Here is a 14,708-nt window from a genome sequence, read left to right on the forward strand (position 1 = left end):
ACTGATAAGTATTGCTATAAAACATTTTGATATTCTAGCAATCATTTTAACTGTTGCACAAAATTATTTTGATTATTGAACAAAAATTATTTTCAGATCTGGATTCAGCAAAATTGTTCTTTCCGTGTAAGTAATGTATATACTATTATGGCTTGTACTTGGTTTCTTTAATACACGCTATACACGTAAACAGTAAATAAATGTATTTATGGCGTGTGTGCTTACGTCGAAACTCACCTGAAAATGATTGGTGACACCGTAGTAAGGATACACGCCGCCAAGGACGTAGCGATAATAACCATTATGTCTGATGCGATATTCACCCGGTTTAACGTCCTGCGGGATTTCCCACGTAATGGTCACCTGACTCGACCCCAGTATCATAGAAGTTCGCCTCCATTGAAATCTAAAAGCGCACATATGTCCCATTGCGATTTATTATCGCTATAAAAGGTAAAAATAGAAGCTGAAAGAGAGGCTAAAAAGAAAGAATCGCACGAAGAATCGTACGTTCAAAAAAAAAATTGCATCGCTTGTTTATATATATACTTATCGCCGTACAAAGGCTGGTTCTACATTAGTTGCGTCGCACCGTCGCAAACGTAGCGATCCAGTTGCGATCCAATTGGCATCGAGCTAGCTTAGCATTGATTAGATCTCAACTGGATCGCAACGTTTGCGACGCTGTGCGATGCAACTAAAATACAATAAGACTTAAATCTCAAGTCGTAAGTCTCATTCTAGACGCCGCTTAAAGGTCCATCTACAATGAGAGTAGTAATTCGTAATTCTTAAGAAATTGACCAAACACCGTCGAATATGAGAAGAATAATCGACTGTGATTGGTCTATTTCTTACGGTTTACGACTTACTACTCTCATTGCAGATGGACTTTTAACCCTAGGTATACATGCATTGTTTCTTTAACGACGTCGTATACACACTGGGATTCCGGAGACCCCATCCATATTTATTACTGTAACTGTAAAAATGGACATATTTCAATTAATTTTTTTTTCGATCGATAGAGAATCGACCAAGGAACAAACCCATAATGTTTAAAAGTCGATAGAATTAAGGAGTTCCAAGATATACGGGTTCAAAGAAAAAGGAAAGTTCAAAAACGCGAAAAAATCTCGATTTAGTACTTTTTTTCAAAAAATCATATCTTCTTTGTTTATAGACCGATTTGAAAAATCCTTGAAAATTCTGAAAGGGCATACTTAAAATAGTAACAAAAAAAATTTGGCGATCCGATATTTTAATTTTTTAACAAAACTGCAAGTAGTCCCGAGGAGCTCACGCTCACTTCAACTGTTTACTGCTCGGTTGTTGAGCGATATAATTGCCGCGCGTCAACACGTCTTCCTACTGAGGAGATCCCAAATTTTTTTTTTATGTCGATATCCTAAACTCCCTTTCCAATTTCAAAAATGCCAAACCGAGAAAATTTCGCTGGGGTCCCGAGTGTATATTTAGGGTTAATGTAGAATCAGCTTAAAACGTCGTCCACAATGAGACTTAAAACTTAAAATTAAAAAAAAATAGACTAATCACAGTCGATTACTCATCTCACGTGAGAAGAATAATCGATTGTGATTTGATTGGTCAATTTTCCTAAATCTCAAGTCTCATTGTAGACGCCGCTTAAGGTGCATCGGGGAACGGTGTCGCGCGACTTGGCGCACGTACTTGGTCTCCCAATCGGCGTCCGTCGCAACTGGTATCCAAACTTCGTCCTCCTCTAATCGCTCCACAGTTAAGAACGTGCTCTCGGTCATTCGATTGTTACGTGGATGACCGGCAACCTGCAATCAGAAATAACGACGCCGCTGCAAATCCTTTTATCCCATCTTTTATTGTTGCGTTTCAATCGTACAATCGAAGCACTCCATTTATACTATATACAATCAGAATAAGATAAACGAGAATATCCGTCTCTTTCCACTTCGAAGTACGCTCTCTATTTGAAACGGAATCGCAAAAGCGACGTGTTTTACATACCGCAGCTGATACCGGAAACAGCGTTTGCGCGCGCGAGAGAGAGAGAGAGAAAGATGTTTTTCCAAGCGATCAATACGCGCGCCGGGGAATGGAGAAGTTCTAAACTGGCCTCTCGCGCGAGCGTAAGTTACGGACTCGTGATTCATTTGTATCTCCGCTTTCACGATGCATCTCGCGCCACCACGGCCGGAAATTATAGCCAGAAGGTAATTTACGGATTACTTAATCCGTTCGCACCGCGCGTCACCGAAGGCAACCTATTTTCCGAGCGTTACGCGAGCGCGCGGCGCGGGAAAACGTCGCGCGCTGCTTTTTATTGCGTGACTCAATCGCGATAAAAATGCGGATCCGCCGGCGATTAACGACGAGCGACGATTTCCGCCTATGAAAGGAATCAACGCGGCGATCATTCTCGCCTTCGTATACATTCCGAGTCGGAACGGAAGTGCAGCTGTGTGTGTCGGAAAAGCTTCCTGAGAAAAAGAACCGCACGTCAAAATTAAATGGATTTTTTGCGCATGTTTTATTACATTTTAACTATATGTATATTATTAAACAAACAAAAAAATATATACAGGGTGGACCATTTTAATCCATCCAGTCGAATATCTCGAAAATCAAGCCCGGGAGAGAAAAATTTTTCAGACAAAAGTTGTTTGGTTTCGAAGGGACCATAAGTTGCAACTTTGGAGCTTTATATAACTCGAAAAGTATTCAATAAAGAAACATTTGATTATAGTGTTTTAGAAAGCTCTCGAGGTCAGCTATAAGAATATGTAATAAAAAATAGGGGATGCCATTTAAAAAACTTGAGGTGACTTTTATGTGACTTTCAAATAATTCTTCAAGGTCAAACCAATGGTACCATCTTATGATCCCTTCGTAACCAAACAACTTTTGTCTGAAAAATTTTTCTCTCCCGGGCTTGATTTTCGAGATATTCGACTGGATGGATTAAAATGGTCCACCCTGTATATATTGTATATATGCAAGATGTCCCGTAAGAATGTGACAATTAAGGGTAAATTCCTGGCATTATTATGGCAAAAATTCTAATATTAAATTGACTATCATAATCTCCGAGTTACAATATAAATTAAAAGCGATCTCATCTTCGTGTAATCCTTATTGTCTGTATTAACAAGTGGAGTTAATTAGCTTTCGCCTTTAGCAATTTGTGTTGTACGTACATACGGGGACATGAATGCCTTAACACATGAAGTTTTACGAGTATCGGGGCATATTCAGAGCGCGCTCTTCGTCTCTAGATTATTCGACAAAGTTCTATTATATTTTAAGAAAATATTTTCTGATAATACATAATAAATAAATAAATAATAAATAAGAATAAAATATATAATATACATAATAAGCATGTTATACAATATAATTGTAAATACAATACGTATATGTATTATAATTCATATAATACTCAAATATTAAATAAAATAAATTTAATTTAATTTAATTTAATTTACCACCATCTGAATGCGTCAAGCTTCAAACAGCCCGATTTGCTAACCTTAAATGCTTATAATTTAAAAACAATTTTGACATTTTATGTATTGGGATTTTTGTCTTAAAACAATATCAGGAATGTACCCCTAAGCGTTGTTACATCCTGTATGTGTATATGTACACAATATATTTATTTATTTGCACACAAATATGAACAAAATTAATTAATTCATCATACATATGTGTAATGATTAATGTTTGTATACGACGTATACGTAATCAAGAACTTGATTGTTAATCCATTTACAGTAATTACGACGTCATTATTTGTCGGTAGTTAACAGAATAATTACATTTTAGCATTATATACTCGATTCTGGGTTAATTTATACGGTCGAAATCATAAAACAATACAACATTGAAATCATTTAGCATGTAGGTAATATCCCATTTACCGAGTCTCGTGTTACATAACGCCATTGTAGCCTTTTCAGATAAGGGAGGAACACGAGGGAAGAAAGGAGGACGGATAAGGCGGACAAGAAATAGCCGCGCGTAAAGCATTCCTTTGTTCGAATTTTCGCCACAATGTGTGTCTTACGTCAAATTCGTTATGTCGTGTCAACGGCATTTTTTTCCGTTTCCGCCACGCGGAAAATTCCATTCACGGAATTATTATATGACAAACAGCTTGATCTCCCTTGTTCTCCTCCGTTTTAGTACGCGTTTTAGAAGACGATAAATTTCAACAAACACGGACGAAGCGCGCATGCGCTGTTAATTTTTCTGTAAACGACAATAAACATCGGTGACATAAACAAACCAGAGCTGTGCCGAAGATTTCAAAATTACGTCTACATGGATTATTTACGTGAAATCTACGTGATGTTTACATGGTCTTTTTGCTACGTAGATAATTTAGACTTGTAAACTGTGTGGACTGTTGTAAATTGTATCACTAATATAAAAGAATTAAATTATAAAGCAGTCTCTACCCACAGTTTTGATAAATCCAGATCTGAAAATAATTTGTGTTCAATAATGAAAATAATTTTACGCAAAAGTCAAAATGATTGCTAGAATATCAAAACGTTTTATAGCAATGCTTATCAGTTTTAACATTCCAACAAATTATTTTAATGGTTTAATAAAAAATTATTCATTTGTTTTATCAGATTAATCAGATCAATCAAAATTATCGGATCTGTTTTTAGCAAAATTTGTAGACCTTTCAACAAAATCGTTCTTTCCTTGTACCCACAGTAGAAATGTCCAAAATGTATCTAGGAACAAACTAAAGATATCACGACACTTTTAGGATATTCTTGACGTATTTTGAACATTAATTTAACTGCGAGATTAAGATTAAGAATGTAACCAGAGAATTTTTCTTACTCAAATGGTAGTTTTTTTTTTTTTACATAAACGTTAAATTATATGTATTTATTAAATGAATAAATATATGTATAATCTACTGACTGTCTACATAGATGACACTTATATCAATAGTTTACGTTGTCTACACGTAAACGTAGAGTATTATATTTTCCGCGTAGATGTACAACCCTGAAATAAACAATTGAGATACACAACGACGTGGAATTAACTCGACGTAGAATCGATCGCGTGTACATCGCCGCGATTGATTTCCACCGGTTCAGTAGCTTATGTACCGCGCGCTATGGTGAATTAATTCGCGAAGTTTCCTGTTGTCACAGTGGGCGGCCTTGCAGACTGACGGGGCGTTATATTGTAGTTTGACCGATTCGCAATGTGTTATGCCGTATTAAAGGTTCATTATTGCGGTGTTTACAGGACAGGCCGCGGGGGATGCTGCACAGGTCGCATAGTAATCGGTCCATTTCGCGTGTATATTCCCCCCGCGTTCAATGGCTCGCGAAGCGAGCGGCGGCGCCCGCGTTACACGCGAAATGAAATTGCACGTGTGTTTTGCGCAAGCTTGTCGACGCACGATCGGATCTCCCTCCCTCCCCCCTGACCTATCCTACACGCGAATTCAATTACATACGTCACGTTGCGCGGTAATGTCCCTGATGTGACGCCGCGATACGGATTCGATTCAGTTTGCGCGGCGACGACCCCCTCGTTCGATTGCTCTCCATTATTTGACAACGGATGACGCGCGATTTTCCATCGGGCCGACGGGAAGAGGAGAAGGGGAGGGGGGAAATCCTTAGAGCGCTTTCTCGGAATGATATAAATCACAGGTTTGGTGAGATACCAGGGGAGACACTTACGAAGCTCGCCGTAATCGTGTTACCGGGCGACGCGACTTTCTCCGGCTGCTGGATAACGTCCCCGAAGTTGCGCTTCCACAGCGGGGTGTCGTACAGCACGGGCGGCACGAGGGTGATCAGGTTGCTCTGCAGCAGCTCCGGGGCGGGCGGTCCTGGCGGCACGGATTTATTCTGCAATAACGTGCGTTTCTCGATATATATATAAATGTCATATATAAATATATAATTGTACATATTATATGGGATGATTCTGCGGAGAGATCTAAAATCTTGCCGAATACAGATCTGAAAATGAAATTTGTTGAATTCAAATGAAGATAATTAAATAATTATGGTTGGCAACTCAAATTGATTGCTGGAACATCAAAGTTTTCTGCAGCACTGATGATCAATATTGAGTTTACGGCAACGTAATTATCTTGGTGGTCCAACAAGATTATTTTCGGATCTGTATTCAGGAAAGATTTTCAATCTTTCAGCAAAATTGTTCTTTCTGTGTATAGCCTAATTCTGCGATGATGAAAGATTCCGCGATGAAACATAACGTGCGTTCTCAATGCAAATGTTATAAATAATTACATATCGGAGAGGAACGATTTGACTGAAAGATCTAAAATCTTGTCGAATACAGATCTGAAAATAAAATTTATTAAATTATCTTCAACAAAATTATTTCCAGATCTGTATCCAGAAAGATTTTAATCTTCCCGACTTTCTTGAGTTTTCATAATTATTTAATTATTTTGATAATTCAATAAATTTTATTTTCAGATCTGTATTCGGCAAGATTTTAGATCTTTCAGCAAAATTGTTCTTTCCGTGTATAGGCAATTCTGCAGCTTTGCAATGATGTGAAAGATTCTGCAATAACGATGAAACATAAAGTGCGTTCTCAATATAAATGTTATAGATAATTGCATGTAAAGAACGATTTTGCTGAAAGATCTAAAATCTGCCGAATCTAAATTTTTGCCGAATACAGATTTGAAAATAAAATTCGTTGAACCATCAAAATAATTAAATAATTATGTTCGAAACTCAAATTAGTTGCTAGAATGTCAAAGTTTCTTGCAGCACTCATCAATATTGATTTTCCGATAACATAATTATCTTGCTGCCTTCAACAAAATTATTTTCAGATCTGTATTCAGGATGATTTTAAATCTTTTAGCAAAATTCTTCTTTCCGTGCAGTATAGGCAATTCTGCGGCGATGATGTGAAAGATAAATGAATCATAACTTCTGCGAAAATAATAATCGATTACTAAGTGGAAAAGTATTCTCACTATCAAACCGATCGCATCTTACTGGCGGAGAAAGAGTTTTTCTCGATCCTGAACTAATAATATTTCGCATATTTCCATAGTAGACGCATATGCTTTATTTACTCACTTGAACAATCGCCTGCGCCAGCTCCTCGTATTGCTTCAAGTATATTGTAAGCGTATGCGGACCATAAATCGTCGATGCGCCTTCGTATCTCTGTATCTGAAAGTTAATAATTCACACGGCTATTATGCATTATGCATCAAGAAATATGTTTCAGGAAAAAAAATGATTCCATGTACGAAGAGAATCAATAGTTCGAGGTTACTTCAGTGATTCAACGCGCTATTTATCTCGTCATTTATTATAAAACTCAGAAAATAACATGCGGAAAGAATGGTTTTGCTAAAGTAATAAGAAAATTTAACTAGATCTGAAAATAATTTTATTGGACTATATCAAAGTAATTGTGTAGGATGCTCAAGTTGATTGCCAGAATGGCAAAACTCTTACAATATTACCCATCGTGCTTAAGCGTTCTGTACACAATTATTTTGATAGTCCAATAAAATTATTCTCAGATCTATTATTTAACCCTTTATGGTGAAAATGACCCAAGCATAATCTTTTTTTTATACGCTAGATTTCAGAATCTACTTGGCTTAGGAAGGGCGCGCACCCGCCATAATCATACTATTTTTTTCTTAAAAGTACATCATCTCAAGAGAATTAGGCTAAAATTTTATTTAAAAATATTAAAAGTTTAAAAAGTTATGATTTTTTAAATAAAAAAATATTCATTTTTTCGAAGTTAACACGTTTACGATTTTTTTTTTCAAATGTTAAGATTAAATTTTTCACTGAAACGCTATTGTTCTATTTTCTTAAAAGTTTAAATTATATACTATAATTTTTTAAAGTTAACGGAACTAATAGATAAGAAATACTGTTGATTTGATAAGCACTATAAAAACGGCTCGGGTCATTTTGTCCCAGTATGTACATCGTGGTAACTATTAAGTGTGACCATGAAGGGTTAATGTAATTTTTAAAACACTTTAGCAAAATCATTCTTTTCGTGTATGCAGATTTTTTAAATTTTGCTGAATACAAAAAAAAATATGTCGGAAATACAAACTAGTTGTTGAAATATTAAATATTTTTATATATAACTTTATTTTGATAATTCAATAAAATAGTTTTCGGATCAGAGCAAAATCGTTTCTCTGCAGACGAAAAGTTTAGAGACACTTGATTTTTGGAATTGCTTAATAAAATATTATATTTATAACAACGTATCCCTTTTCAACAATAGTTCTTCAAATCCAATAGTGTTATTGTACAAAACCAAAAATATTACTCTATCTGCGAGTTTCGTCGCAATGCCAAACTTCCGACCTGCAGGAACATATATATATGTGTGCCTTGTCGATACAGATATGTATGTATGTATGCATGCATATGAAATCGGGGAATTTTGTTTTAACGGCATACTACAATAATATTATAAATTGCGGCGGCTAATCCGGCCCGTTCCGCGTGCGGAACGGCAGAAGTCCCCAAAGTCGTCCCAATCCTCGACGCCCACAAATGCTATAACGCTTATAACAATAACAACGAGCGACGAACACATTACATTTACCTGATACTCCTCGGGCGTCGTTACGTAATCGCTGTAAACATTGCAGAGCCCCGCGAGTATTACGGACGTTTCGACGTCCGACGCATCGTTCATGACTTTCTTGATGGTCTCTCGCAACCTCCTTCCGGACATTGTCGTGAACTCACCGGGCACGCCGGCGATAACGACGCCGCCGATCATGGCGATTTGCGTCGAGACGATTTTCGGCTGCCACTGATAGGGGAGCCTCATCTGAAAGGTCGCGTCGAGTCAACGTCCGAATGTGTAGATCGACGGTTTCGATTTTGCGCCCGACGCACGGTGGGTGTAAAGTCGCTTTTTGCGGCGGTCGACAATCGACTGCTCAATTCTCAACCGATTGCAATAGATTTTTTTTTCATACGCGTCATTTACTGTACCACAGCGAAGACCTGCATATCTTTTAATATTACAATTTGTTAATTAACAAAAAAATCGTTATTGTAATAAACTTCTTCACGCAAGAAAGGATTAGCCAATGAAGCTAAAATATAGCTGTGGCAGCTAAAATGTGTCGTTAAAATAGGGACAGCTAATGTTGTTGCTGCCGAAGTTCAATTTATTACACGGAAAGAGCACTTTTGCTGAATCCAGATCTGAAAATAATTTTTGTTTAATAATCAAAATAATTGTGTGCGAAAGTCAAAATGATTGCTAAAATATTAAAACATTTTATAACAATGCTTATCAGTTTTAACATTCCAATAAATTATTTTGATGATTTAATAAAAAATTATTTTTAGATCTGTTTTTAGCAAAACTTTTAAATCTTTCAACAAAATCATTTTTTCCGTGTAGTTATTAAAATGTAGGTGCTAGAACAAAAAATATTTGCTGCTAAAATTAAATAATATTTAGCCGAATCTATTATGCTATTTTATCTTCGCAATAGAATAATAATATTTGCAGTAAATAGCTTATATACTGCAAAATATAAATGCTAAATGCGCTGTAGATGTGCAAAAGGCAGTACCACATTGCAGAAACAATTACAAATCAAATTTTCGCGCGTAGCTATAAACTTAGCTCTGTGTGCTAAATGTGTGCATGATAAGACATTTAGATACGCATGCCACCTTTTTAGCCGCCTGTATTAATATATACGCTTTTAATTTCAGTTAATAAATTTTTTTGTCACAGTGAATGTTTTTTATCTGTACTAGACAGAACTTAGCAACGACACTAAGCCTGTAATAGACTGAACTATAATAGACAGAACTTAGCAATAACACTAAGGCGATAGCTCTTACAGCTAAGTTTGTTTCAGCTATTGAAATTTAGCTGCTATTGTAAGTCATTTTATGGCGCGTTGATGAACATTTTTTAGTGTAAATTTAACTTGAAGAAATTGAGGCTTGTATAATGAATAATCATAAATAACCAATAATGCCTTTTCAGGCCGACACGGATGTTGGTGTGTAATAATTTTTACTGTTACAATTTTTTAGTGTATTCATAATTCTTTCATCAAAATCTTGATTTACAAGGCTTTTTGGAATCGCTCATCACGAAACTGTCACTCAAATTTCAAAATTCAAACTAGTTGATCCAATATAGCGACCGTGAACTGAAAATGTGGAATATCATTTCGCGAATTTGTCCCACATTTTCAGTTCACGACTGCTATATATTGGATCAACCATTTTGAATTTTAAAATTTGAGCGACAGTTTCGTAATCAGCGATCCTAAAAACCCTTGTAGATTAAGATTTTAATAAAAGAATTATGAATGCACTAAAAAATGTTTGTCAAGAAGTTTATTACAAAAACGATTTGTTGTTAATTGTTGTTAATATTAAAAAATGTGCAGATCTCCGCTATAGTACAGTAAATGACGTATATTTAAAAATATCCATTGCAATCGGTTGGGAATTGAGCCGTCGAATGATTTTTTTTACCGCAAAAAGCGACTGTATGTCCCACTGTGCGACGTAGCGATTTCAAAGCGTTCAATTATGCCGCGTGTATCGCACCCGACGGTATACAAGCATTTCCATTTTTCTCTTTCCATACAAATCGCGACTCATTACTTATCTAAACGCCGATAATTTACATTGAATTTTATTGCCGGTATTTCTTTGTGGTATCTATGAGAAGAATCTATACGTCTATCACACAATGAAATCCCATTAATCACATATCTTAATTGCATTCTAATGGCAATATTAATTGTACAATACATGCAGTGAGTGGTAGATTCGGGATCGCACGCGGAAAGATTTCACTGAAAGATTCTCAAATTTAGTTGGACACAGATTTGAAAATAATTTAATTAAGCCGTCGAAGTAATTAGGTTGGAAGCTCAAACTGATTGCTGGTATATAAAAATTTTTTGAGGCATTGCTCATCAATATTGAGTTTTCAATATACATATGAGAGAAAAATATTTTGTATTCGTGACTATAATTATATGGTAAAAAATTATAGTTAGAAGCACTATTTTTACAGTTATTATTACTATAATGTTAATAATAATGATCTTGTATGTAGTTCTATCAAATATGAGAAAATTTTATTATAAATTGTAACAATTTCAAATATTAATATAGTGAGATATCAAGATATATATTCGCGAAATGACAAATGAAATAAATATTTTTATGTAGTAAACTGTAGTTATAGTAAATATTAATATTTTCTTAACATTTGCTTACTATTTATATTAATAATAACTAAAAAATAAGTTAACAAAAAAATAATATCAATCATAATGTATAACCATAATGTTAAAGCTATAACTTGCATGGTTAAATTAATTACAATTTTATAGTTATCCTTGAAATTCACTGTAAATTATATTTAAATTATGGTTATTCTAACTTTCTCTCTATTTTTCTCTCGGTTTAATTGTTCTGACGGTCCAACAAAATCCCAAACCATTGAGACAGTCTTTTAAATATCTTGAAGACTCACTTTTGGACATGCATGCTGTTGTGTGCTGTCTGGGATTATTTTCCCAGCAAACACAGATTATAATTGCAATGTTGCAGTAATATTGTAACATTCCACGCAGTTAAAAAATTTGTGTTAAATTAACACATCTTACATGTCCCAAATGATCCACTCAAATTTTTGTGTTAATTTAATAAAAGATAAATATGTTAGAAAGTAATACAAATATTACATAAAAATTAACACAAAAAATGTAGTACTTTAATACAATTTGGAAACAAATTGTGCAAACATTATTCTTCAGTAAAATTAATACTTATAACATATAAAATTAACAAGTTTATTTATCTTTTATTCATTTATCTTAGAATTTACGGTTTAAAACTACTTTATTTTTATATTATTTATTCGCTTATAAATTGTGATATTTTGACACTGGAAAATATTGAATATTAATTTAACACAAAATATTTAAATAACATAATCACATTAATTTAACAAGTAAACAAGTTGAAAATTTGACACAAAATTTTAACAAGAACGTGAGTGGACCGCGTTTTTAACATAAATACAAAAACGTTTTTTACTGTGCAGTTATATTGCAGGAGTATTACATTGTTGCTGCAATGTAGTAGTTATAATCTGTGTTTGCTGGGTTAAAATCTGCATCCTAAATTTTACGAATCTTTCAGCAAATTCTTTCCGTGCAGGGTAGGTGTAGAATGCAACTTTATTAGAGAGGCGGACTCACCCGTCCGGTGGCTAATAAAATAGGCTTCGGACTATGACAGCTGATGTCGTTGTTCGTGGGGGCGGCCAGGAAGTTTCGCACGGTGTTCCAGAAGGGATTCGACGTCGTCGTTCCTTGCTCGAACGCGAACGAGCCGGGCCCGTCGGTCGTGCCGGCCGCGAAGCTGTAACCCATCGCCGGTACGCAGCCGTGCACCTGCATCGAAAGTGAGCTCGCGAATAAATAATTCCCATCACCCTCCTAGTCCAGGAGAATTCGCGCCCCCACGGGACGACAATCCCCGTTTATATCGTTTACCTCCTCCAGCTTCTTCGTCGTCTCGTTGTAGAACTCCGCTGACTGTTCCGGCATGTTGACGTATCGATGAAGCACTCGCACCGGCCCGATCACTTCCACCGCCTCGTCACCTCGCCACAATTTCTGCGGGAAACAAAGGAAAGAAAGGGTTCTGAACAAAATGTCGTGCGATAAAACAACGGAAATTATGTCCGTGCGCTGAGAAAAATTTCCAAGCTCTTTCCGTTCAAAAATATCGGATTATATCCTTTTAAAAAGTAACAAACGGATATTTACGATCAATTTGGTCCGAACAAAAATCCGATCACTAGTTCATCGGAAATAATATTGATTGGAACGTCAAGAGAAATATCCGATCACTAGTTCATCGGAAATATATTGATCACTTTCTTCTTCTTTTTTCTAATTTTTCTACAATGGCCTTGGTCCCCTCAAGTAGAGATAAACTTGGCCAAGCTTATAATGCTTATAAGACTCCGCAGGTTTTGTCATGCAGTTCAAAAAATAATGCAATACTCGAGCCGAAACGGAAGACGTCCACCTCCCTCAAACTCAAGTAAAAGACTGATAACAGCACTGATTGTAAGAAAAGGGAGCTTTCCTGATCGGATATCACATTTGACTTGAAAATTTCATAGGATAAACCGACAACTAGATCGAACGTTACAATTGATCGGATAAAATATCCGTTCGAGTATAACATCCGATCTAGTTGTCCATTTAGCCTACGAAATTTTACCGAATAAGCATATGGCGGCTCGTTTTCTCCGTTTACATTTTTATCGGAAATCACATTTCATCCACGGAGAGAATTTTTTTTTTTAATTTACCCTGCAAATCATGTTAATTATGGGACAATATACACACTGAGAAAAATGTCCAGTGGTTTTGATAGGAAATAACCGTTTATGTCCTTTTCCGATAATTTTTCGATCGATAAACGGATCGGATACAAAATAATCATTTCCTTTATCCGACATGGAGAGAATTTTGTTTTAAATTTACCCTGCAAATCATGTTAATTATGGGATAGTATTTAGGCAAATTTTACTGTACACTACAATAAGATTTTACAGTAAAATTTATTGTAGTGCACAGTAAAATTTGTCTAAATACTATATTGTCCTATAATTAACATAATTTGCAGGGTAAATTAAAAAAAAAATTCTCTTCGTGTCGGATAAAGGAAATGATTATTTTGTATCCGATCCGTTTACCGATCGAAAAATTATCGGAAAAGGACATAAACGCGCGTTATTTCCAATCAAAACCACTGGACATTTTTCTCAGTGTGTACGTTTGAAGGGATCTCGAATTGTATATCTATACGATCGCATGACTTATTTCCACGAGAGTAAAAGGCACTCCATCATATACACGCATTTCCGCGCGCGCGGTTACGTGGAAGATGCGAAGGCAAGAATTTGATTATGATCGATCGTGATGTAAAGAAGATAGATAAGCAGAAGTGCATACTCGCGTGTTATAAAAATTCTCTCAATGACCGCGATCTTCGATTTTCTCGCTGTGGGGAAAACTTGATGACGCACAAGTATGCGAAGGTTTCGCGTACGATTCCACAGCTCGCGCAGGTAAATAGGGACTGATAGACCGCGAAGGCGATAAGGAGATTATCGTCGGAATAAAATTGATATCCGGATGTATGATTAATACCGTGAGAGTTAATCTGGTATCGATCACAATTACACGGCTATTAGATTCCCGCGTGTTTCGTAGAAACATGAAAGTGAAACACGTTCCGCACAATTTTCCGCGGAAGAAATTTACAAATGATTGTGCCGGTTATTTTTTTTCCTGCACAATTGTAATAACTTGAATATCTCTCCTTTTATATGTTATCGATGTAAATCGAACAGCTCGTTTTATTTCCAGAAACACAAGGAGCAAAATACATACTGTCGTTATTAAATTACGATAATTAAATTGCCGTTCTGGCAGTGAATAAATAATTTGCCGATAAATATGATGTGTAACGTTAATTAATTTATTTATCGCGACCTAATTAATAAGCTTTGTAACGTTTGTTTTGATGGTTTGGTTTGCTTTTATTCATAGAAAACATGCAAGGTACAAAACTGATGCACGATTTTAGGTACAGCTA

General features: G+C 35.7%; 1 protein-coding gene across 1 annotated transcript in view; it reads right to left on the bottom strand.

Annotated features, from left to right (window-relative positions):
* The window catches only part of LOC105457855 (neutral ceramidase), a gene marked incomplete at its 5' end in the record, with an annotated part of 15,665 nt that extends 2,956 nt beyond the window's left edge, over positions 1–12,709 (bottom strand). The window contains 7 exons of the mRNA XM_011702760.1: positions 238–406; positions 1,693–1,808; positions 5,721–5,891; positions 7,113–7,208; positions 8,629–8,859; positions 12,290–12,484; positions 12,587–12,709. Of these exons, the coding sequence (XP_011701062.1) occupies positions 238–406; positions 1,693–1,808; positions 5,721–5,891; positions 7,113–7,208; positions 8,629–8,859; positions 12,290–12,484; positions 12,587–12,709 (1,101 nt within the window). The remainder of the gene's footprint in view (positions 1–237; positions 407–1,692; positions 1,809–5,720; positions 5,892–7,112; positions 7,209–8,628; positions 8,860–12,289; positions 12,485–12,586) is intronic.
* Positions 12,710–14,708: the final 1,999 nt, after the last annotated feature.

The sequence above is a fragment of the Wasmannia auropunctata genome, unplaced genomic scaffold (genome assembly GCF_000956235.1).
Source record: "Wasmannia auropunctata unplaced genomic scaffold, wasmannia.A_1.0 LD334966.1, whole genome shotgun sequence".
In the NCBI taxonomy this organism is placed as follows: Eukaryota; Metazoa; Arthropoda; class Insecta; order Hymenoptera; family Formicidae; genus Wasmannia; species Wasmannia auropunctata.